The following is a 22547-nucleotide window of genomic DNA, read 5'->3' on the forward strand; positions in this document are numbered from 1 at the left end:
AATGTATTTTATATAGTGATTCCAGACCTGGATCAGCGCTGCATTGATAAACATTTCCATTTACCACATCAGCAATGTTGGTGCCTTGTCAGAATTACGTTGACAATTTGGAGCTAACAGTCAATTTCTAGTTAGTTTGATGCTTAGATTTGTGTCTCTTAGGAACTCACTCCAAATTCTTTTTATATAGAGAACTCTTGCAGTAAGTTCAGGGGTAAGAGATTCATCTCACCAATCTCTAGATTCAAGCTCAGACCCCAGAAAGAAAGAAAGATCTGCATTTATACAGCGCCTTTCACAACTTTAGAATGTCCAAAGTGCTTTACAGTCAGTGAATTACTATTTGAAACGTTGGCACTGTTGTAATACAGAAAACACATTGCTCACAGCAATGAATCAGTGACAAAATAATTGTCTTTTTTAGGTACAATATTGGATAAATATTGGCCAAGACGTCAGGGAGAAATCCCCTGCTTCTCTTCGAAATAGTGCCATATAGTTTCATGTCCACCTGAGAAAGTAGACGGGGCCTCAGTTTAACCTGGCATCAGAAAGACAGCACATCTTCTTAGAGTTCTTTTTGCCCCTGAAATTTCAACCTCTTCATTTGTCTCTTATGGTCTGTATATGGAGTTTTTAGCATACGTCTTAGCATCCACATTTCAAAGACCTCGAGTTTCATCCACAGATCTTCATTTATTGGTTTCTGAGGCAGACAGGAAAGTGGATAGAATGTAGCATCTTAATGAGTTTTTTCCTTGTTATAAGGTTGAGTTTTCCTGTTGTTAACACATCTTTCATCTTCACAAAATTATTTCTGGCTATCTCTATCCTTCTTCTAACTTCAGCATCACATCTGCCATCCTTTTTTTAATATATTCTTCCATGGGATGTGAACATCACTGGCCGGTCCAGTATTTGTTGCCCATCCCAAGTTGCCCTTTGAGAAGGTGGTAGTGAGCTGCCTTCTTGAACCGCTGCAGTCCATGTGGTGTAGGTACACTCACAGTGCTGTTAGGAAGGGAGTTCCAGGATTTTGACCCAGTGACAGTGAAGGAATGGCAATATTTCCAAGTCAGGATGGTGAGTGGCTTGGAGGGGAACTTCCAGGTGGTGGTGTTCCCATCTACCTGCTGACCTTGTCTTTCTAGATGGTAGTTGTCTCAGGTTTGGAAGATGCTGTTGAAGGAGCTTTGGTGAGTTGCTGCAGCGTATCTTGTAGATCACAGGTGGGGAACCTTTTTCTTATCAAGGACCACTCACACATAGACAAAATCAGTCGCGGGTCACACACACATAAAAACCAACTTAATTTATTCTTTGTTAGAGAGAATAAAGAAACATTCAACTCACCCATTGCTGTAATGCGATTGCTGAGTTTGCTTTTCCTTAATGAGCCGTGTTATGTCTGCTGGCACTGACGATGTTGCTTCTCGTGACTGTCTCTCTCTCCTTTCCCACGCAATCTCTCTCTCTCCTTTCCCACTCTGTCTCTCTCTCTCTCTCTTTATCCTTTCTCTCTTTATCTGTCTCTCTCTCTCCTTTCCCACTCTCTTTCTGTCTCTCTCTCTCCTTTCCCAATCTCTGCCTGTCTGTCTCTCTCTCTTTTCAGACTGTCTGTCTGTGTTGGGAGCAGTTCGGAGAAGGTTTACCAGTAGAATACCTGGAATGGGTGGGTTGTCTTATGGGGAAAGGTTGGACAGACTAGGCTTGTATCTGCTGGAGTTTAGAAGAGTAAGAGGAGACTTGATTGAAACAGATAAGATCCTGAGGGGTCTTGACAGGGTAAAAAAACAATTAAAGTTGTTTGCAATGCTGCCTGTCCAACCTTAAGGTTGGCGGGCAGGCAAAGAGCCCAAGCAACCTTTGCATTTTTTAGGAAACCTCATCCACGAGCGGGATGAGGTTTCCTAAAGCTTTTATTAATTAAATGATAAAATTTTCTTAAACATAAAAACATGTCCCAGCTCATGTGACACATGAGGGGACATGTTTAAATAACTTTGTACTTTATTTATAACTAAATTTTTTAAGCAACTTAATCTTCCAAGCAGGCTGCTTTGTCCTGGATGGTGTCGAGCTTCTTGAGTGTTGTTGGAGCTGCACTCATCCAGGCAAGTGGAGAGTATTCCATCGCACTCCTGACTTAAGCCTTGTAGATATTGGACAGGCTTTGGGGAGTTGGGAGGTGAGGTAGTCACCACAGAATGCCCAGCCTCAGACCTGCTCATGTAGCCACAGTATTTACATGGCTAGTCCAGTCCAGCTTCTGGTCAATGGTAACCCCCGGAATGTTGATAGTGGGGGATTCAGAAATGGTAAGGCCATTGAATGTCAAGGGGAGGTTAGATTCTATTATCATTTGTCCTAAATAGACAAACCTATCTATTTGTGCCAGTGTGACACCGTCCACTTCAATCTTTACTCTTGTTTCTTCTAATGTATTCCTTCTAGCTACAATTGTTTCTGTCTTTTTGGTATTCATACTTGATCCGTATTCTAAACTTCTAGATTTTACTTGATCTATGATATTTTGTAGGGCATCTTCTGATTCTGCCAATAGCGCTGTGTCGTCAGTGTACTGCAAGTTTGTTATGTTCTTGCCTCCAAATTTTACCTAATTCTCCGAATATTTGTTCGGTGTACAGACTGAATAATTTTGGCAATAGTACACAGCCTTATCGTGTTCCTCTCTTCACTTGAAACATGTCTGATTGTCCATCTTCTATCCTGATGTTCGCTATTTGGTCCCAATATCAACTCTGGTTAAATCTCACATCTTTACTGTCGATGTCACATTTCAGCAACATGCCTATTTGCTTTTGGTGATAAATACGATCAAATGCTTTTTCGTTGCCTATGAAGCATATGTATTTGTTTTTGTTTATTTCTAGATATTTATTGAAGATTATTCTTAGGAAAAATATTCCCTCTCTTGTTCCTACTCAAGATCTCAATCCAGACTGTGTTTCCCCAATTTCTGCTGCAAATGTGTTATTATTTCTTTCTATTAAGATCTTCAAAATCACTTCAATGAGATGACTTATTAAGTTCTAAACCAGGCTTGTCCGCCTTTTCGCGTGGAGGCGGGGGGGGCCACGTTTAAAAATTTTCTTACTCAAGGGGCTGATGAGCAAATTTCAGAAAGATAAAGTTTGGCACAATATTAAACATGAATTTCAAAAGAACTGAGGCATGGAAAGAAACAACTAGGTCAGCAAAAAAAACACTATCAAAGCAATGAATTGATAAAAGAAATTAGTAATAAATAAAGATGAGTACTCGTTTATGAAAGAGTGAGAGTGTGTTTGTCTGGCTCACTCCCAGTCTCAAGAGTGTTTACTCACTCACCCGCACCCACTGTGAGAGTGAATGAGAGTGCATGTTGGTGTGTGGGGGTGATTGAGAACCCTGAGACTGGAAGTGACCCAGACTTACACACACTCTACTCCCTCACACACTCTTCCTCCCTCCCCCTCACTTTCTCTCTCTGCTTCACACATTCTCTCTCTCTCTCTCTCTCTCTCTCTCCCCCGACACACTCTCACTTTCTCTATCTCCCCCTCAAACACACTCACTCTGTCCTCCCACACACACTCTCTCCCCCTCACACACTCCCTCTCTCCCCAACACACACTTTCCCTCCCCCTCATGCTCTCTCTTTTCCCTCACACTCTCAGTCTCCACTCACTCACTCAGACACCGGTGGCCCTGCTCCAACCCCCTGGGGCCCCGCTGCAGCTTGCCCAGGCCCCATTCTGGCTCGCCCAGGCCCTGCTCTGGCTCACCCAGGCCCCACTCCAGCTCCCTCACACCCTGGGCCCTGAAACTTACCTTAAAAACTTTTCTTCCCACTGTTTGCTGCTTGTCCAATCATAGGCTGGTTTCTCTCTGCACTTGAGCCTATCAGCAGCAAATGCAGGGAGGAACCAGCCTGTGATTGGCTGAGCAGCTTTACGGCATTTTTCAAATATAAATCCAACAAGTTTCTCGGGCTGAGTCCAGAGGCCTCGAGGGCCGCAGTGCGTCCTGTGGGCCGTGAGTTGGACCAGCCTGTTCAAAGCTGATTGATTGCTCTCTATTGCTTTAGGTTTCTTGGGTATCTTAATGAATAATGAATGTCTCACGTCACTTGGAATGTATCCTTTGGTTTATATACGATCACAAATTTCTGTTATCACTTCTAATTCTCTTTCTCCAAGGGCTTTTAGATGTTCTGTTGTTGCTTCATCTACGCCTGGATCTTTTCCTGCACACATCAATTTTAAAACATTCTTTACCTCTGACATCTTAATGTTTGGTCCTTCATTTGCATCTATATCTTGTGGACCCCCTCCATTTGGATCATCGTACAATTCTGTTTATCTTTTTACTGCTGCATCGAACATATGAACATACAAGTTAGGAGCAGGAGTAGGCCATTCGGCCCTTTGAGCCTGCTCCGCCATTTAATAAGATCATGGCTGATCTGATTGTAACCTCCTGTCTACCCCCGATAATCCTTCACCCCTTTGTTTATCAAGAATCCATCTGCCTCTGCCTTGAAAATGTTCAAAAACTCTGCTTCCACTGCCTTTTGAGGAAGGGAGTTCCAAAGACTCACGACCCTCTGAGAGGGAACATTTTTTCTCACCCCTGTCTTAAATGGGCATTCCTTTCAAATAATATTTTGCCATTTTTGTCTTTTATGCACCTACTATCTGTTGTTATCCCTTTCTTTCTATCCCTCCGATTTCACCTTCTCATATATAGCTCTCATTTTTTGATTTCTTTCCAGCTCCAATACTTCATCCCACTTCTCATTATACAATTTTTCTTTCCTCTTTCTATTATCATTGCTGGTATCTCAACTGTCACCCACTCCTTGTCTCTTTTTCTTTTCCATTTTGCAGCATGTTGTAAACTGTCACGCTTCCCATTTGCTTTTCATTTCTTGTTCTGAGACCTCTGTTTGTTCTGATTCCTCAATCCTTGAGACATTGAAACTTGTTTTTCACTTTAAGACTGAATGCCTCTTTGATGCTCTCATCCTTCAGCATGTCAAGTTCTAAACAGATGTATATCACTTTATTTTTTTGCATTTTTTGTTGATGAGGGCAGTGCAAATGTCAAATAATTTGTCAAAGAGTTACTCATGTATTCCTCACCTCCAATCCTAACTCCTACGCTGTATGCATGTAACAAATCATACTCTGTAAACCAGTCCTGTATTGTTTGACACTGTAGAGCAAATGTTGCAATTGCTGACTCCTGCTGTGGAATCTCCCATTTACTGGGTTACTATAGTGTAACACCATGCAGGTCGTCAGGCAGCACCACGATGTTTCAGATTCTACCCTCTCTGGTATGTTCTGATGAGGGGTTGCACACATGAAATGACATAACTTGTACTTTCTCTTTACAGATGCTCCCTCTCCTGTTGTATGTTTTAGAAACAGAATTTTCCAGTAGAGAGGGAGTCCATTTGGCCCTTTATGCCTGTGCTGGCTCTTTGGAAGTACTATCCAATGTAGTCCTACACCCCAGCTTTTCCTCATGGCCCTGCAAATTTATTCTTTTTGAGTATAGTACTTGCGGAATTGTACTTTCCAGTATCTGTTTTTGCTTCAGTTTTCCAGTGTTTGCAGTTTTACCTTTAATTTTGTGGTCCAGGTGAATGTGCTAACATTTTCAGTTAAGGCCCCACCAGATGAACTCAGCTTGATTTGAGTTCTGTGCTGATCTCAGCATGTGGGATGGCAAGTGTTGTAGATGCAACAGTGTAAGCATTGCAACTGGTCTCCATCATCCTAGTTGGGCTCTGCTCCTGATCACCTTCCTGTGATCCCTACTGTAAAATCCTCAGATAAACCAGGTGAGGACAGCATCTGGTTCAGCTGTGATGCTGTCCACAGTTGAACTGTTTGCCACACTCACTATTTAGGGTCACCCATAACAAATTGCCTCAGGTGAGGTACCAGGGGATTTGTAGCCTTTGAAACTTTATCCAGCAAGACTCTTGTCTCCAGAGGTGAAGGAACATGAATTGGGAACTGGAGAGAAAAGGCTCAGGAGCTGATTCAGTTTGGATTCTGCGAGCTGGCTCTTGGAATTTACGTTGGAAAATCTGTTCTCATCATCCAGCAGCAGCCTCCTTGCCTCAAAAAAAAATTAGATGTATTAACTTGAGTGAGATAAGGGAGCTGATTTAACAATGTGAACAGTGCAAGCCAACTCATGGACCTGAGCCTGAAACTGAATGAGTGTAACTGACTAAATCTCCATCATTGGAGCAGACTAAAAGTTTGTAACATAAGATATTGTTTGATATTTTTAACTCTACTATTAACAAAATTATCCTCTCTCTTAGGTTTTCAATACACTATGTTTCTCCTTCAGACAATTTTGGAGCCTGGTGCTAATTTCTGGTTCTTGTCAAAGCAGCAAAGTGAGATCTGGGGGTGGGCAGCAGTTGGGGATTCCTCTCTCTTCAGGTTCTGTTCATTTTTTTTTTCTGCTCAAAATTTATACAAGTAAATATCGCTTTCAGTTCATCTGCATTTTCGGAGTTATATCAGTGAGGCGTTTCCAAGTGGAAACCACAATGGAAAATTCCTGAAAGGATTCTGAGTCATTATTTTTGTAGGAAAAAATTTGCTGTTACTGCTGCCAAACATGTGTTTATTGGACTGTGATGTAGTGTTTTGCACATAAAGGAGTTCAGACATTGACCAGTTGGATTCGTAATTTGGGTCTTTCTGGACTAACAGTAATCTGCTCTGTGGATGTCAATATATTCAATACTTGTATAAGCCTGAGAGTTTGTATTTATTATTGTATTTGCAGAATTGTCTCTTTTACACTGTTTAATGGCTTGCAAAAGACTGCATAAAAATGGACAAGAATTCTGTCTGAAATTATTAATTAGTAATTGGTAAATCTCCTGACTGGACGGTGTCCTGGAGAAGGAGCATGTTGCTTAGTGATTAAACCTCTGCAGCATGATCTTGTCTTAAGCGAGAGATGTGAAGTGTCGTGAATACAGACTCTCCCATCACAAGTGGAAATGGAAAGCCAATCAGCAGTTTCACTATTAGCAGAGCCCCGGTCATGCTGGAGATTGCAAGAAAACTTCACAATAAAGGGGCAAATCATTCCCAAAATAAACCCTTTTGAAATACAGTAGAATAAGGCCTTTATAAGACATGCATAAGCTTTGTTAAACTTACAACATGCTCTGAAAAAGGTTTATTCTGGGCAAGGCTGCTTCAAGAATTATTGAGGTCCCTCCCAACACTGTGCTCCTGTACTGTATAAACCAGACTGCATTATACTGGTTGAGGATTCTTACTGAATGGATATGCTTACATCTGGGGATAATATCCTTTTCTAAAATAGAATAAATATCCTTTTCTAAAATAATATCCTTTTCTAAAATGGAAACTGGATAATGTATTGAAGGAGACCTGAAGTTTCAGAGGGCTCCCATGACACACCTGTGCATGTCAGTGGAGCTGATGATTAACAATCAGTAGAAATCGAAGTGTAGCCGTGAGACTGCACCTTAGAACTGCAGTGAATTCAGGTTGAATTTACTGTGATCTTGGAAAATTTTCAGTTTTGATTGGAGATTTTTTAGGAAGCTCAGTGCTTTTAGGAGCATCAGTGTAGGCAGCCAGGGAAAGAGTGAGAAGTTATTATATTGTTGCATGGGGAGAAAGCACAAAATGTATTTAGTGTGCAATAGGGAGATGGGAAGAATATACCGTAGTGTTAAAGTGAGCTGTGTGGGACACTACAGAGAGAAGCATGTGGGGTTTATCTCACATGTTTAACAATTAAAAGCACATGATAATGTTGGAGAGTGTTATAATTGCATCTATGTCACAGCAAAAGTGATTTATATTCTCTGTACATTAGAAGGGAAGTCATGTGCCACGCGGCACAGACGGTATTATACTGGTCGAGGATTCTTGCTGAATGAATATACTTACTTCTGGGGTTAATATCCTTTTCTAAAATGGAAACTGGGCAATGTATTGAAGGAGCCCTGAAGTTTCACAGTGCTCCCATGACATGGGACCGGGATGTCCCTAAGAAGATTTAGAGGTTCTGTCCTTATTAAAGGCAAATGACATCTCTAATTTCATTTTTGGTTTTTTTGTCAGATTATGTGAAGGGCTCAGTGTGCAGTTCCAGCACATGTTCGTTAAACAGCAGTGAGAACCCATACGCTACCATTAAAGACCCGCCAATGTTAACCTGCAAACACTCTGAAAGCAGCTACGTGGAGATGAAGTCCCCTGTTCACAGGGATCCCCCCTACACGGAGACCGAGACCTCCACAAACAAAAACATCTACGAAGTTGGCAAGTGCTTTTCTGGAAGAGATAGAATTATTAGAAGCCATCTAAAATCAGCCAGGATTCTTGTCAACATACTTAAAGTTTTAAAGTTATTATACACAGGATGTCATAACTTTAGAAATAGATATATTACAATTGGACTTCAATTATTCTCAGCTCCAGCTGTCCCCACTCCCAAAAGCCCCATGTTCCTACTGACCCCACATTTCCACTGTCCCAACATAACTGCTGCCTTCACTCCCATTATAGGCACTTTTGATTCATGTAAATTTTTCATGGGAGTCAAGACTTTGTTTTGAACCAGTTAAAATGTAGTTAATGTTTTTATTGGATTTTTATAGACTTCTTAACCCAGCAGCAAAATTAATCACCTGACTCTCCAGGCTCTGGTAGACTTTGCCATTCACGTAGCTCTGACATTTAGCTTTAGATCAGGAGAGTGACGGAGTGTCTAACAGACCCAAGGATCAACTTTCTTGATCCTTTTCCAGTTGAAAATGTCAGGGAAAAGAGGCAGAGATTCAACTTGCTGCATCTCGGTGCCTTTTACGTCAATTTTTATCCCAATCTGAGGGCTTGTTGATTGTGTGTTTTCTAATATTAAATGTATGTGATGGTTATATATCCTGTTACTCAGATACAGCAGAATCTCTGAGTGATCACACTTGTGCTTTTCAGCAAAACCCAGCAGCTAATTAGAGGGCTGAGTAGGTACAGTACCGAAGGGTGTGGAGGAGTCCATGGCCTCATAGCTTCTTTGCCTAGTTTAAAACTTGTTAACTGAGTTAAATGCTCATGGTGTTCCAGACAAGCAAACATTTATTTTGAAGATTCATTTGTGACTGGATTTGTGACAATTCAGACAGGTGGGTCTCTTCAGACTAATCCACTGCAATAACCGTGTGGGATAATGAAAACGTCTGTGAGGGTAGAGATTAAGCAGCTTTTCCTTGTGCCTGTACTTTAAATTGTTCTGAATTGCCAGTAAATGAGTAGAATGGATCTGGATGTGGGGAGGAAATCAAGTCTGTTATTTTCATTTAGCAGGTACTCATGGTTTTGGAGTTTCCAAAGACCAGAAGGAAGTCCGTTTTATTTGTGGGTTCAGTGAATCTAACATGCGTTTTATTTTCCTTTTTCTAGAGCCAACAGTAAGTGTAGTTCAAGGAGGTCAGGGGATCACCCCAAGCTGCAGCCAGAACCCATATGACCTTCCTAAGAACAGCCACATCCCAAGTCATTATGATTTACTACCTGTGAGGCACAGCCCAACACATGTCCCAGATGACAAAGAGCAAAACAAGCCAATCAAAGCATGACTTTGGTCAACTCACATACTTCTTTTGAATCTGTTGCTTACAAGAAATGGTGGCAGAGAAGACAATCTTTTTGCTGAACCTCAAAGATGACTTGAAAATAAATTCTAATCATGAACGTAACATGGACATTGCACACAGGCAATCTGTCACCATCCCTCATGTGAATTTCCTTTGCTGCATGGTATTTAAAGAAAAAAGTACTTTCAAATAATGAAATTTAAGCGAGGAGGCTCGATTCCAGAATTGGAAATGGATTCTTTAATAAAACAGTTTGTCTGCGCAACCTAGTTCATCTCATACAAGGATAAACACAACTATCAATTAGTTAACTCAGCTGTAACTGAGAATGTCAGGGAGACGATTAAACAGCAACAAAATGCTAAATCGAATGTATGATTTCATTATTGGGGAGGGGAAAGAAAACAAAATCTGGCAAATATTTTTTTGACTTTGATCTTTAATGCTTCTTAATGCTGATGACTGACTGAAATACAGCCATTGTTTAAGAGAATTAGTGATGAGTGGCCAGAGTTTCATTGACTACTCTAGTAGACATTTTAAACCAATGGAGGTGGTATATAGAAAATCAGTAGAATGTTCCCTAAAGGTCTCTTAATTGCAGCATGATACATTGGCAATGTCAAATTCTTTGTTAGGATACTGAAAGAGTAAGGAGTTTGGGGTTCCTATATAATTTTACAGGGTATGAAATTTCAGGAATTATGCCAGAGCTGAATTGCATTTGTAGGTGAGGCAATTATCATCCAAGCTGAAGGAACATGATGAAAACTAAGCAATATTTACAGCATACTATAAATAGTTAAGTTTCTGGCTAACCTTCATAGGTGGATGTCCGAGGATGAGTTTGCCTGCCAGGATTGTCTGTGAGGGTGTTGAGGGAAGGTCTGCTTAAATCTCGCTTAAATTAACTAAACCGTGGGGTAGACGGTGGGCTTCATCATCCTGCTGAACCCCCAGGTCCTCGCAATCAAAGGGAATCCAAAGGAGGAGGGGAGCCAAAAGCACTATGGTAGGTTTTGCAGGTAGTCTAATAAGTTGAGCTCTTTATAATCATGGGAAAGAATCTAAATTTGGTTATGATGATGTAAAAAGCAGCTTTAGGAGGGTCAGCAATGTACTGACCATCATGGAATAGGACTTAACGCTAGCTCCTCAAAACTCAATAAACTAAGTTCCTAATCTCACTTACAACTGTTGGGGAAGTGAGAAGAGAGGGAGGTGCCAAGCAATGGTGAGATGTTTCAGGCATAGAGATACAACAGCATTTAAGTGGTTAGTTTTAGAATGTCATTCTAAATTCAGGATCCTGACAGCCTAACTTCTCAGCCAAGGTTGCCTGTTGATGAGCCATTGAGGGAGGACGACAGGGGAACATAGTGATAGCAAAAGCTAATATTGGGAATGGCCTCAAGGATAAAGTATGAGCTTTCTTAAGCTAAAGCATGGAAATCCATCAGAATTAAATAGGTAATAGATATTAAAGACTGATAAGGCTGCTGCATTGAACACCTACTGCACTGTAAAAAAATCCTTTGGGAAAAGCTCGTAGTTTTGATGTCAAAGCCCTAATTCTGTGAGCAATGAGATCATTCCAGACCTAAAATGATCTAAAGATGAAACCTGGCAAATACTGTATTATTCCAGTTAAATCATGTAACATGGGGTACTAACACTGGAACATCCCCATTTGAATGATTATAACTACTAAAGGATATTCCGTATGGAGTGTGAGATCCAGAATATATTCAATAATGAGGAAAACTCGATAATTAATGCTGCACTATTCAGTTTGTACAAATTAAGTTACAAGCTGCACTGTTCCAAGGTAGGGGCAGGTTTGGAGACCCATTTTCATTCACAATACACGCTTTTAATTTCACTCTTATATAAGTTCTGTATTCCACATTTCCCTATTTATTAGAATGTTTAGAGTGTGTGGTTTACAATTAAAATGTTCCCATTAAATGCTGACCCTATTATGTAATTATACAATGTGTGACACAATTTTATGTTTTATAATGACCTACCTGCTGTTTGATTTTTTTTTCCCTTACTGTTATATCTCATTCAGGCTGGGAAAATATTTTAAAAGTGTCCAATTAGCTGCATGAAAAAAGCGTGAATTAACTTTTCACTTAGGAAAAAAGTCCAGAAAATATAGACAAAGCACGTGGTAAGACACGCATTACAACTGGAAACAGATGAGATGCAGGAAGAAAACAGCAGCAAAAAATAATGGGGGGGGAGTCCAGAAATGGAGACTAAATAATGTTATTCAGCTTACTAACATTAGGAAATCACTTCTAGGCTAATTGGCAAATGGAATTAAGAAAATCAGTAACTTTTGACTGAGAGCAGCAGTGATTGTTGCAACACAGAGGAATTCTGCTGTAATAAGTTAACTGTCATTCAACAGCTTCATTTATTAAAAAATAAGCATTGGCTTCATATTAATTTTTTTCACTATAATGTTAATTTTAAGATTAATCTCACTCAAGTGAAAACTGATTTACAGACCTCGTTAGAACTTTACATACAGTCCTACATACTGAATAGTGAGTAACTTAAAATATTTTTAAGCATGGAATCAAGCTTTTCATTATCAAAAGCAAAATCAGTTGATATAGTTAATTAACTCTCTCTTTTACAACCCTGGAGAAATATCTGGTGGAGATTGAATCAAAGTTGCAGGGTTACATACAGACAACAAATTCTTGTGAACAGTATTGGCCTCCTTATGTTAGGAACGATGTAAACGTGTTATTAGCAATTCAGAAAAGGTATACTATACTAATATCAGGAATGGACAGTTGTCTTATGAAGGCTGGACAGATTAAGCTTGTATCCACTGGAGTTTAACAGAGTAAGAGGTGACTTGATCGAAACCCTCAAGATCCTGAGGGGTCTTGACTGAGTAGATGTGGAGAGGATGTTTCCTCTTGTGGTGGAATCTATAACTAGGGGTCACGGTTTAAAAATAAGGGGTCGCTCATTTAATACAGAGATGAGGAGACATTTTTCTCTAAGGGTCATGAATCTTTGGAACTCCCTTCCTCAGAAGGCAGTGGGAGCAAGGTCTTTGAATATTTTTAAGGCAGAGCTAGATAGATTCTTGATTAACAAGTGGGGGCAGGGGGTGAAAGTGGTGTTAGGGATAAACAGGAGGTTACAATCAGATCAGCCATGATCTTATTGAATGGTTGAGCAGGCTTGAAGGGCCAAGTGGCCTACTCCTGTTCCTTGTTTGTATGTTCAACCTATATGTTGCTGAGATCTAGAAAATGCCATTTACACAACACAAATGTACAGAGATGAATAGTCGATTTGTGTGGATGGATGTTCATTTCATTACTTCAGGTAGTAAGGAGAAATCGTGCAAGCTTTTGTTTAAGATATCAGAGTGGGTAGAATTCACAATAGGGTGGACTGTACATGGTCTGTGACAAGAGCAATCAGTGGGCCAAATTACTTTACCCTGTTCAACTTTTCCTTGTACTTTATGTCATTAAACAGTAGATACAATTTCTGAATAAAAGAGCAATGATGCAATCATTGGGATGAAGTAGTTTATATTTAATAGATAGTTGACAAGGCAGTAATCTGATCCAGAGGATTCAAATAAAATAAACTCTTTATTAAACATTAAACAAATAAGATGGGCAAGAAAGCTGTACAAGTTCCTAATGAGGTTTCCAGTCTGCTATTGTTATCCTAGTGGCCAATTTGAAAAGAGAATCGATAGAAACCCAGGATATGTACCATTCACTTCCACAGGAAATGGTGCATGGCCTAGTATGAGACAGCAGATAAAATGACCTTAAAAGGGAGTGCCAAAGGGGAAAATTTAACTTAAATCAACATCACAACATTGGAATCATTCTAAAATATCCTATAGTTTATAATGGTCCAGTTTGTTCTGGCAGAACAATCTTGATGCCAAGATAATTAAAAATGGTGTTTTTTTTTTAAAACTAGTTTAAAATTGAGAAACAAACTACAACTTATCAATTTGGAAGGTCTGTGCCCATTGTTTGAAGTGTAAAAAGACAATCTATAAAATTTGATTGCTTTTAACATTTTACTCGTGTTGGGACCTAGGATTATAGTATTCAACCAAACACTTCACAAAATTTCACTGTAACCAAACCATGTATATATGTTGCTATAAAAGGGAGCATGTAGGCTCTCAGTAGTGATAGCTCCATAGTATAGATAATGCTTCAAAGACAACAGACAATGCTCTTTTTAAGAACTGATTTGTAATGTTTACTCAGTTGTCACATTTTGTGAAAAGTAATAAAATGTTGCTTTCACAATTTATTTTTTGCCTTCTTGTGATAACTTTGCTATTTTTCTTTGTGACTGTGCTCAAGATGAGGGGTGTCAATGCAGGGGAAGGAATATCTTCATGTAGCCTCCTCCTGTTGGTTTCTGGGCTGTCCACCAATCTCAACTGTATGTGGTAGGTAACAAAGCTTAGCACTGATCTATTAGCTGTGGCACCTGCTGCTTTTGCCACTTAGCAGGCAGCTAGCCCTGTGGACCAGCTTCAATAAGTTGATACTTCATTTTGAGGATGGCTGGTGCTGACATTTCCTTCTACACACACCATTAAAAAAAAGAGCTGTGTTGATAGATCATCCTCTGTCTCTGCCACACTACATAACAGAGAACAGCCTCATAGCAGAGAAAAGATTATCTTCACAAGGACTGCACAGTGATCACACCTACCACTGCCATCAGGAATAGACATGTCTGCAAAGGTAAGTTAGTGAGGACAGGGTGAATAAGGTAGGCTATTTCCTTGTACTGTCTATCTGATACAGGCCCAGCTTAGTAAGTAGTATGTACTTATGCTGAGGACTTTGCTGGCTGACACCCAAAGTGCCTTTATTTCCTTCAGAGCTGGGACAATGCTCTCAATTTAAACACAAAGTTCCCAAATTATCTAAAACATACTTTTTTTTCCTCTAAAACCCATTTACTAAGGTAGACATTCATCTCCCAGCATTCGGAGCTAGATTTCAGAAATCGGAAGTTCCGATTATATGGTTCCAAATCATCACTTTGCATTGAAGTAAACCAAACAAATCCCCTTCCATTTCATTTTAATTAATATTCAAGTACACAGAATATATTTTAAATCATCATAACCTAAAAATTTGAAAAAGGAGATAATCATAGTACATGCATAAAATACAAATAATTTACAATACATCAATTACATATAATGCCAGGAAACAAGAAAGAAAATAAGAGGCAAACTACTGATGAGCTGACAAGAAATGCCATCTGTGTTGTTCACACTTCATAAGCATTCCTGATCCAAACAAGCTTTCCATCTCTTGAAGCACCTACCACAGTAAGGCTTGTGGGGGGTTGTATTCCATCTGCCCTATTGCTAACATCACTTAGAAACAGCATTACTTTACATGATACCCTCATTTACAAAATGGTTTGGTTTAAAACCATTTTACACTACCTGTGAATATATATTATATATAAAAATGCACCATAGCTGACATTAATTCAACATGTTGGATTTTATAAAGACAGTAACAAGTTTAAGATAATTGCCACATTAATCAGCAAATTTGAATTACATAACAAAAGGAATAAATTGTAATCACTGCACAGGTACAGTATGGGGAATGGACAGCGACTTCTGTATCTCAGATGTTTTGACAGCATTGCATCTTTGGTTTGTTTTCAGTAGTTGGAGGCATGTGAATGGGGACCACATTGTTACTCGGCGACATGTCATTTTCACGTCTGTCTGACATCTGCTTCTGAGAGACAATACGATAAATTTCTGGAGGGGGAAGTAAAAAGATTTAATACAATTTTTAAAAAAAAATTGTAAGCCTTCAGCTAATGTTTCAGGTCTTATTTCGGAGTCTGCTCTTGTGTAAATTTTTACAGATTATACCAAACGTAAATTAGTTTTGCAATGTCAACAATTTGAGGTTTGGAGGCTCATTCATGCAGAGTTGCCAGGGAACAGTGCTGCTGAGGGATGACCACATACTAATTCTCCACACCAAAAGCAACACTCATTACAAATGCCTGATAAGCAGAGAGTTGGAATCCATTTAAACTCATGACACAAGAATAGAAACTTGTGTGCATAAACTAGGGCTTGCCAGTAATAAGAATGCCAGTCACAAAAAGAATAATGATAGCTGCAGCTTTTTTTTTTACAATAGGCCATGGTAATTGTTTGGCTTAGTAGGGATTTAATTAGAAGACAGCTACAAACAAAGTTTGTACTTACTGTCATCCACACATTGACTCAAAAAGAACTTTATCGCCATCAAACAGGACTGTATGTTGCACTTTCTACCTGCCCTCCCATTAATAACCTTGACTGCTCAAGACGCTTAAAAAAATCATCAGGAATTTACAGAAGCAGGCATCTCATGGCATTACTGGTTAATTGGACTTCAGCTCATGTTCTTGTTGGAAGTTTGAGCAATAACAGTGCGGCCAGGGCATCTGGGACCTCAGACTATAGATCCTGTGGTTCACCTATCTCCTTAACCAATTAGATTTAAGGATGGAGAAAGAAAGAAAGAAAGAGAGGGGACTGAGAAGAAGGGTGAAATTCAGGTACAGAAAGAGAAATAACGAGGGGGAAAGAAAGACTGGAATGAAAGGAGAGTCACAAACGAAAAGTAAGAAATAATGGTACATTTAAAATTTCCAACAATTCTTACCAGAATGAATGAGACTCCGCACTTTGAGTGAGGAATTGATTGGTAGTCATCAAAAATCATCACATTGTTAAAAGGCTACTTACGTTATTAATTATTGTCCTGCTAACATTTTCCATACGACAGATGTTAGGCTGACTGGCCTATAGAGACAAAAAGCAGGAAACTATAGGCCAGTCAGCCTAACATCTGTTGTTGGGAAAATGCTAAAGTCCATTATTAAGGAAGAAATAGGACATTTAGAAAAGCTTAATGTAATCAAACAGTCAACATGATTTTGTGAAAGGGAAATCATGTTTGACAAATTTGTTAGAGTTCTTTGAGGATATAACAAGCAGAGTTGATAAAAGGGAACCGGTAGAGGTAGTGTATTTAGATTTCCAGAAGGCATTCAATAAGGTGCCACATAAAAGGTTATTGCACAAGATAGGAACTCATGGTATTGGGGGTAATGTATTAGCATGGATTGAGGATTGGTTAACATACAGAAGACAGAGTCGGGATTAATGGATCTTTTTCAGGTTGGAAAGACGTAACTAGTGGAGAGCCACAAGGATCAGTCCTAGGGCCTCAATTATTTACTATCTATATTAATGACTTGGAGGAGGGGGCAGAGTGTAATGTATCCAAATTTGCCGATGATACAAAAATAGATGGGAAGGCATGTTGTGATGAGGACATGAGGAATCTGCAAGGGGATATAGATAGGTTGAGTGAGTAGGCAAAAATTTGGAAGATGGAATTTAATGTAGGAAAGTGTGAGGTCATGCACTTTGGTAGGAAGAATCAAAATGCAGACTATTATTTAAATGGAGAGACATTCCAAAAAAAATGCAGCAGAGGGGGATCTGGGTGTTCTTGTGCATGAAACAAAAAGTTAGCATGCAGGTGCAGCAAGTAATTAAGGCGGCAAATGGAATTGTGGCCTGTATTGCTAGGGGGTTGGAGTTTAAAAATAGGGAAATCTTGTTACAACTGTACAGGGCGTCGGTGAGGCTGCACCTGAAGTACTGTGTACAGTTTTGGTCCCCGTATTTAAAAAAGGATATACTGGCATTGGAGGCAGTTCAAGAGAGATTCACTAGGCTGATTCCTGGGATGACTTATCAAGAACAGCTAAGTAGGTTAGAGCTTTATTCATTAGAGTTTAGAAGAATGAGGGGTGATCTTATTGAAACGTACAAGATTCTGAGGGGGCTTGGCAGGGTTGAGAAGATGTTTCCACTAGTGGGGGAATCTCGAACTAGGGGACATAGTTACAGAATAAGACGACATTCATTTAAAACTGAGATGCGAAGGAATTTCTTCTCTCGGAGGGTAGTGAATGTCTGGAATTCTCTATCCCAGACTGCGGTGGAGTCTGGATCACTGAAAATATTTAAAGAAGAAGTAGGTAGGTTTTTAAAATATCGGGGAGTTGAGGGCTATGAGGAGCTGGCACAAAAGGGGAGTTCAGGCCTGGGGCAGATCATCCATGATCTTATTGAATGGCGAGGCAGGCCTGAGGGGCCGAATGGCCTACTCCTATTCCTATTTCTTATGTTCTTATGTTATGGTGCAGCAGTAATGTTAAGGCACATTGCCGGGGCAGAGTACAGGATCTTTGTATCCAGTCTGTATTATCCATGCCTGAGCTGGAAATGGCAAAGGGAACAAAAGATCATGGCTGGGAGGGGAGAGTTTCATTCTACATCATTAATACTCTCAGTTTAATGTGTATAAAAATTCACTGAAAGATTTTAAAATCATCATCCCCTTTAGGAGGGATCCCTCCTGATCTCAGACTGACTAAGTTCAGGAGTCATTGCTTCTTCCCCCTCTTCCCCGCCCCACCCCCCCCACCCCCCCAAGTCTGAGCTGAAGGTTAACAGAAATCTGTACAGAGCAGTCTAATCCTCAGCTGATCCCAACAAGAAAGTGGACACACAAATTTCAAAAACTGATGGGAATAGGTGCCTTACTCAGAAAGAAGCAGCCCAAAGACGCTCAACCCATGACACCTCCACAAGAGGCATAAGGCACCATGTTCTGTGGTGGATAATGGAACAGTCTCATCCACCTCTAGTTCGCACAACTTAACTGATTATTAACACAATACCTCGTTTATCAGACCTAGTCCAACTTTTAAACATCAATGTAGCATTCATCTCTAATTTGAAACTTTAAAAAAAAAATCAGTTTAGTCTCAATTCCAAAGTAATGTTTGAAGTAGATCTACGTACCCGTGAGGATGGTCTGGAATGCAGTCTCTACATTTGTCGAGTCTAAAGCTGAAGTTTCAATAAAAGACAATCCATTCTTTTCTGGAACAAAAAACACTCCCGTCAGCTTTAAAAAAATCAATAATAAGTCACAGGAGTGAAATGAGATTATTTTATTTCTTCTCCATTTTGTATATCATCTGACAGGGGTCAGATCACCTGATCCGCAACAGTGATCAGATGCTGGAGGTGCAAAAATAAAACCAATGGGTAGCAACTGGCCCATCCATCCACCCTCGCCCTACTGGCAGATGAGTGTGGCATCACTGAACCAAGGGGGATGCATTTAGGAGGGGTGGAGAAAACTATTTAGCAATATTAAAAATCTTATATTTTGCATGCAATTTCTTGACAACTTTTCCCCTTTTTAAATTCCTATGCCTGCATTTATAAAGGTAACTGCTTATGTAAACCTGTCACGCTGTAATTGCAGCCTACCAGTGGTAGCACTGTAGCACTGCAAAGAATCTCAATTGCTTCAATCATGCCTACTTGCTCCCCAAATTCAAAATCAAAGCAGTATACAAACATAAGGACAGAATTTATAACTAGATGGAATACTTTCCCAGTCTCTCAGACCAGGTTCAATTTCCCCCAACTTCTGACCTGGCTTCTAATAACTATCTTTGATTTTCATTCCCAGAGTGCAATGCCACAGCTGTGGTCAATGAGCTGACCCCTTGCCAGGCCAAGGCTGCCCTAGAATGACCCAGGAACAGTGAGCATGGTGCAGCCCACAACATTTAACTCTAGTCAGGTGCCTCCAGGCTGCTCAAGATGAGGCAGGTTGTCACCAACCCGGCAGTGGGCAGGAGGGAACAGAAATGGAAATTACATGTGAAGCCTTAAAAGTAGGTTTTTCTGAAATGTAGGGTAGGAGTTTTGACAGAGTCCTTTGCAAGCATTTTTTCTGTTCAAGTGCAATGCCCCTTAACTGGAAATGTGATTACCTACAAGGCACAAGTATTGCAATGAGTTGGAGGAACATCCATATTGACATATCATTCTGCTGGCCATCAATTTATAAAATTGGTGCCTTAAACAGAAAGAGCCCCCGGACAGATCTGAAACACATACCTGCAAAGGCTTTAGCCTCATCTGTAGGCACTGCTCGGAGGTGGCGCAGATCACTCTTGTTCCCTACCAGCATGATGACGATATTATTGTCCGCGTGATCCCTCAGCTCTTTCAACCACCTTTCGACATTCTCGTAGGTGAGGTGTTTGGCAATATCGTAAACCAACAGGGCACCAACTGCCCCTCGGTAATATCTAATCCCAAAACAAAGAATTCAACATCATTTCACACACATTCATAACGAGTTGAATTCGAATTAAGGCGTTTGCACCAGAAAGAGTTGCAATTCATCTTTAAGTTAGAATGTTGCTTGTTTTAATTAGAATAATGCTGTGTTTGTACCTGCACAGGTAAATGAGCACAGCCGGCTTTTTGGGGCCCAGGTTTTCTCCCAGAGGGGCTATTGAGTTTCAGATACAGCAAATTGAAGCTGCGCCAAACCGGCAGATCAGCTCCGATAAACAGATGAGCAAAATGCAAGGAAAGGCAACCCTGTGTGCTCCCCTCACCCATCGAACCCCACATGCAGTAATCCACAGCCCCGATTCTCACCGCACCCACGCGTGCAGAGTGGCAGAGGAGTGGGCAGGAAGAAAAAACTAAAAGACAACCGCTCAAAGACAATTTTTGGTTCCAGTAACTGTAAAACTCACGCAGAGGTGATGGCTCGGTATCGCTCCTGCCCCGCTGTGTCCCAGATCTGCGCTTTAATCGTCTTCCCATCTACCTGGATGCTTCTTGTTGCAAATTCCACTCCGATTGTGCTCTTGCTTTCCAAGTTAAACTCATTGCGTGTAAAGCGTGACAGGAGGTTACTTTTTCCCACACCCGAGTCGCCAATCAGCACAACTGCGAGACAGGAAGAAAATGGGAGCAGAGTCAGACTAGACAGCATTAAATCTGAACTGAGGAACGGGTGGGGGGGTCCCAGTCCAGGGCTGTGTACAACAGGGACTGATATCAGGTAGGAGAAGGGAATTCACTGCCAAATAACATTCTCAAATCCCAGTCAGCAAAACCCGAGGGTAAAATGTTAAGTTTATTTGGCGGCCTTCGATTCTGGAGAAGATCGATGGAATGGGATCGGTATCAGAACACAGCTAGATTGGAGAGAAGCAATAGTTTATTCCCATTGTTGAAACAGACTGAATCCTGCTTTGTAATTCGCGAATATGCCGATAGACCATAGCGCCCTAACCCTCTTCAGATGTATCTATTAACCAGGTACAAACCACAAAGATCCATACACCATTGTGAACTGTACAGGCCACACCTTCCACAATCGCTGCATTTCACAGCCAATGAAGGACTTTAAGTGTAGTCACTGTTACAATATACATAAGATTCTATACCTGAAAGGTCAAAGGCAACACCTATTGTTGAGTTCTCAACCACAGATTATTGGATTTTTTTTTCAGGGTAACAGTGGTCACATACAAATGGAACTCTTCCTCCAACTCTGTCACCAGGAGCTGACTCCAAGCCACAAACGGATGGAATCTACAATCACTGAATCTTTACAGTGCAGGAGGCCATTCGGCCCATCGAGTCTGCACTGAGTCTCTGAAAGAGCATTCCACCTAGTCCCACTCCCCTGCCTTATCCCTGTAACTTTGCACATTCTCTCTTTTCAGGTAGCAATCCAATTCCCTTTTGAATACCTCGATTGAACCTGCCTCCACCACCCTTTCAGGAAGTTTGTTCCAGACTCCAACCACCATCTGGGTGAAAACATTTTTCCTCACATCACATTTACTCCTTTTGTCAATTATTTTGAATCTGTGCCCTCTAGTTCTTGACGTTCTCGAGTGGGAACAGTTTCTCACTATTTACCCAGTCCATACCCCTCAGGATCTTGAATACCTCTATTATGTCTCCTCTCAGCCTCTTTTTCTCCAAGGAAAACAGTCCAAACATCTCCAATCTATCCTCATAGCTACAGTTCTTCATCCCGGGAATCATTCTTGTGAATCTCCTCTGTACTCTCTCCAATGCCTTCACATCCTTCCTCAAGTATGGTGCCCAGAACTGGATACAGTATTCCAGATGAGGCCTAACTAGTATCTTATACATGTTCAATGTGACCTCCTTACTCTTGTACTCAATGCCCCTATTAATAAAGCCTAAGATACGATGTGTTTTAGCTGCTCTCTCAACATGCCCTGCCAACTTCAATGACCTATGTACATGTACACTGAGGTCCCTTTGTTCCTGCACCTCCTTTAGACGCTCTCCCTTTAGTTTACACTGGCTCTCCATATTCTTCCTGCCAAAATAGATCACCTTACACTTCTCCATATTGAACTTCATCTGCCACTTGTCTGCCCAATCCACCAACATGACTACGTCCTTCTGAAGTTCAGGACTCGTCAGATGACAACATTTCCGATCTTCATTTCATCTGCAAATTTTGAAATCATGCCCTGCACACCAGTCTGGGTCTCCCACCATAGAGGAAGCAGAGGAAGCACACAAAACAGGAAAAAGCAACAATCAAATCCACAAGCAGGAAGTGGCTCAAATATGGAATTCTTAAATTCAACTTCGCACAGCTCAGAAATTTATTCACTGCGAACTAGGTGGTTACTTGATAAAGGGGCGGGAGTAACTATGACTCTCTTGGTGGCGGCCTCGCCAGTGTGTCTGTCTGGATAGTAGTTACTTGACCTGTGGTGGTCTGGTGTTCTCGCCATCCGCAGCGTCGGTCCTGCCTCCTCGCGGCTCCCGCCGGTAACACCGTCACCGTTATCAGAGTTGGTACAGAGAAAAAAGGTTTCGTTGGCTAAACGACCTTCAAAAGAACACTGTTGG

The 22547-nt window shown here is 40.7% G+C and overlaps 2 protein-coding genes across 2 annotated transcripts in view; one reads left to right on the forward strand and one right to left on the reverse strand.

Moving 5' to 3' along the window:
• megf11 (multiple EGF-like-domains 11) overlaps positions 1 to 11396 on the forward strand; it is a 464413-nt gene extending 453017 nt beyond the window's left edge. The window contains exons 24-25 of the mRNA XM_078530151.1: positions 8148 to 8348; positions 9489 to 11396. Of these exons, the coding sequence (XP_078386277.1) occupies positions 8148 to 8348; positions 9489 to 9664 (377 nt within the window). The 3' untranslated portion in view covers positions 9665 to 11396. The remainder of the gene's footprint in view (positions 1 to 8147; positions 8349 to 9488) is intronic.
• A 3380-nt stretch (positions 11397 to 14776) lies between these two features.
• rab11a (RAB11a, member RAS oncogene family) lies at positions 14777 to 20692 on the reverse strand. The gene is made up of 4 exons (XM_078530152.1): positions 20390 to 20692; positions 19737 to 19930; positions 18621 to 18701; positions 14777 to 15497 (listed from the first exon to the last, which is right to left on the reverse strand). The coding sequence occupies exons 1-4, from the start codon at positions 20629 to 20631 to the stop codon at positions 15358 to 15360; spliced, it is 657 nt and encodes a 218-aa protein (XP_078386278.1). The 5' UTR covers positions 20632 to 20692; the 3' UTR covers positions 14777 to 15357.
• Positions 20693 to 22547: the final 1855 nt, after the last annotated feature.

The sequence above is a fragment of the Cetorhinus maximus genome, chromosome 26 (genome assembly GCF_964194155.1).
Source record: "Cetorhinus maximus chromosome 26, sCetMax3.hap1.1, whole genome shotgun sequence".
In the NCBI taxonomy this organism is placed as follows: Eukaryota; Metazoa; Chordata; class Chondrichthyes; order Lamniformes; family Cetorhinidae; genus Cetorhinus; species Cetorhinus maximus.

What these genes read in the sequence shown, in the direction of transcription:
- rab11a (XM_078530152.1), bottom strand. Translation starts at nt 20,631, where the DNA reads ATGCTGTCTAGTCTGACTCTGCTCCCATTTTCTTCCTGTCTCGCAGTT. An exon ending in TACCGAGCCATCACCTCTGC is followed by an intron (nt 19,931 to 20,389) that starts GTGAGTTTTACA and finishes TTTTGGGATTAG; the next exon opens with ATATTACCGAGGGGCAGTTG. An exon ending in TGAGGCTAAAGCCTTTGCAG is followed by an intron (nt 18,702 to 19,736) that starts GTATGTGTTTCA and finishes TTTTTGTTCCAG; the next exon opens with AAAAGAATGGATTGTCTTTT.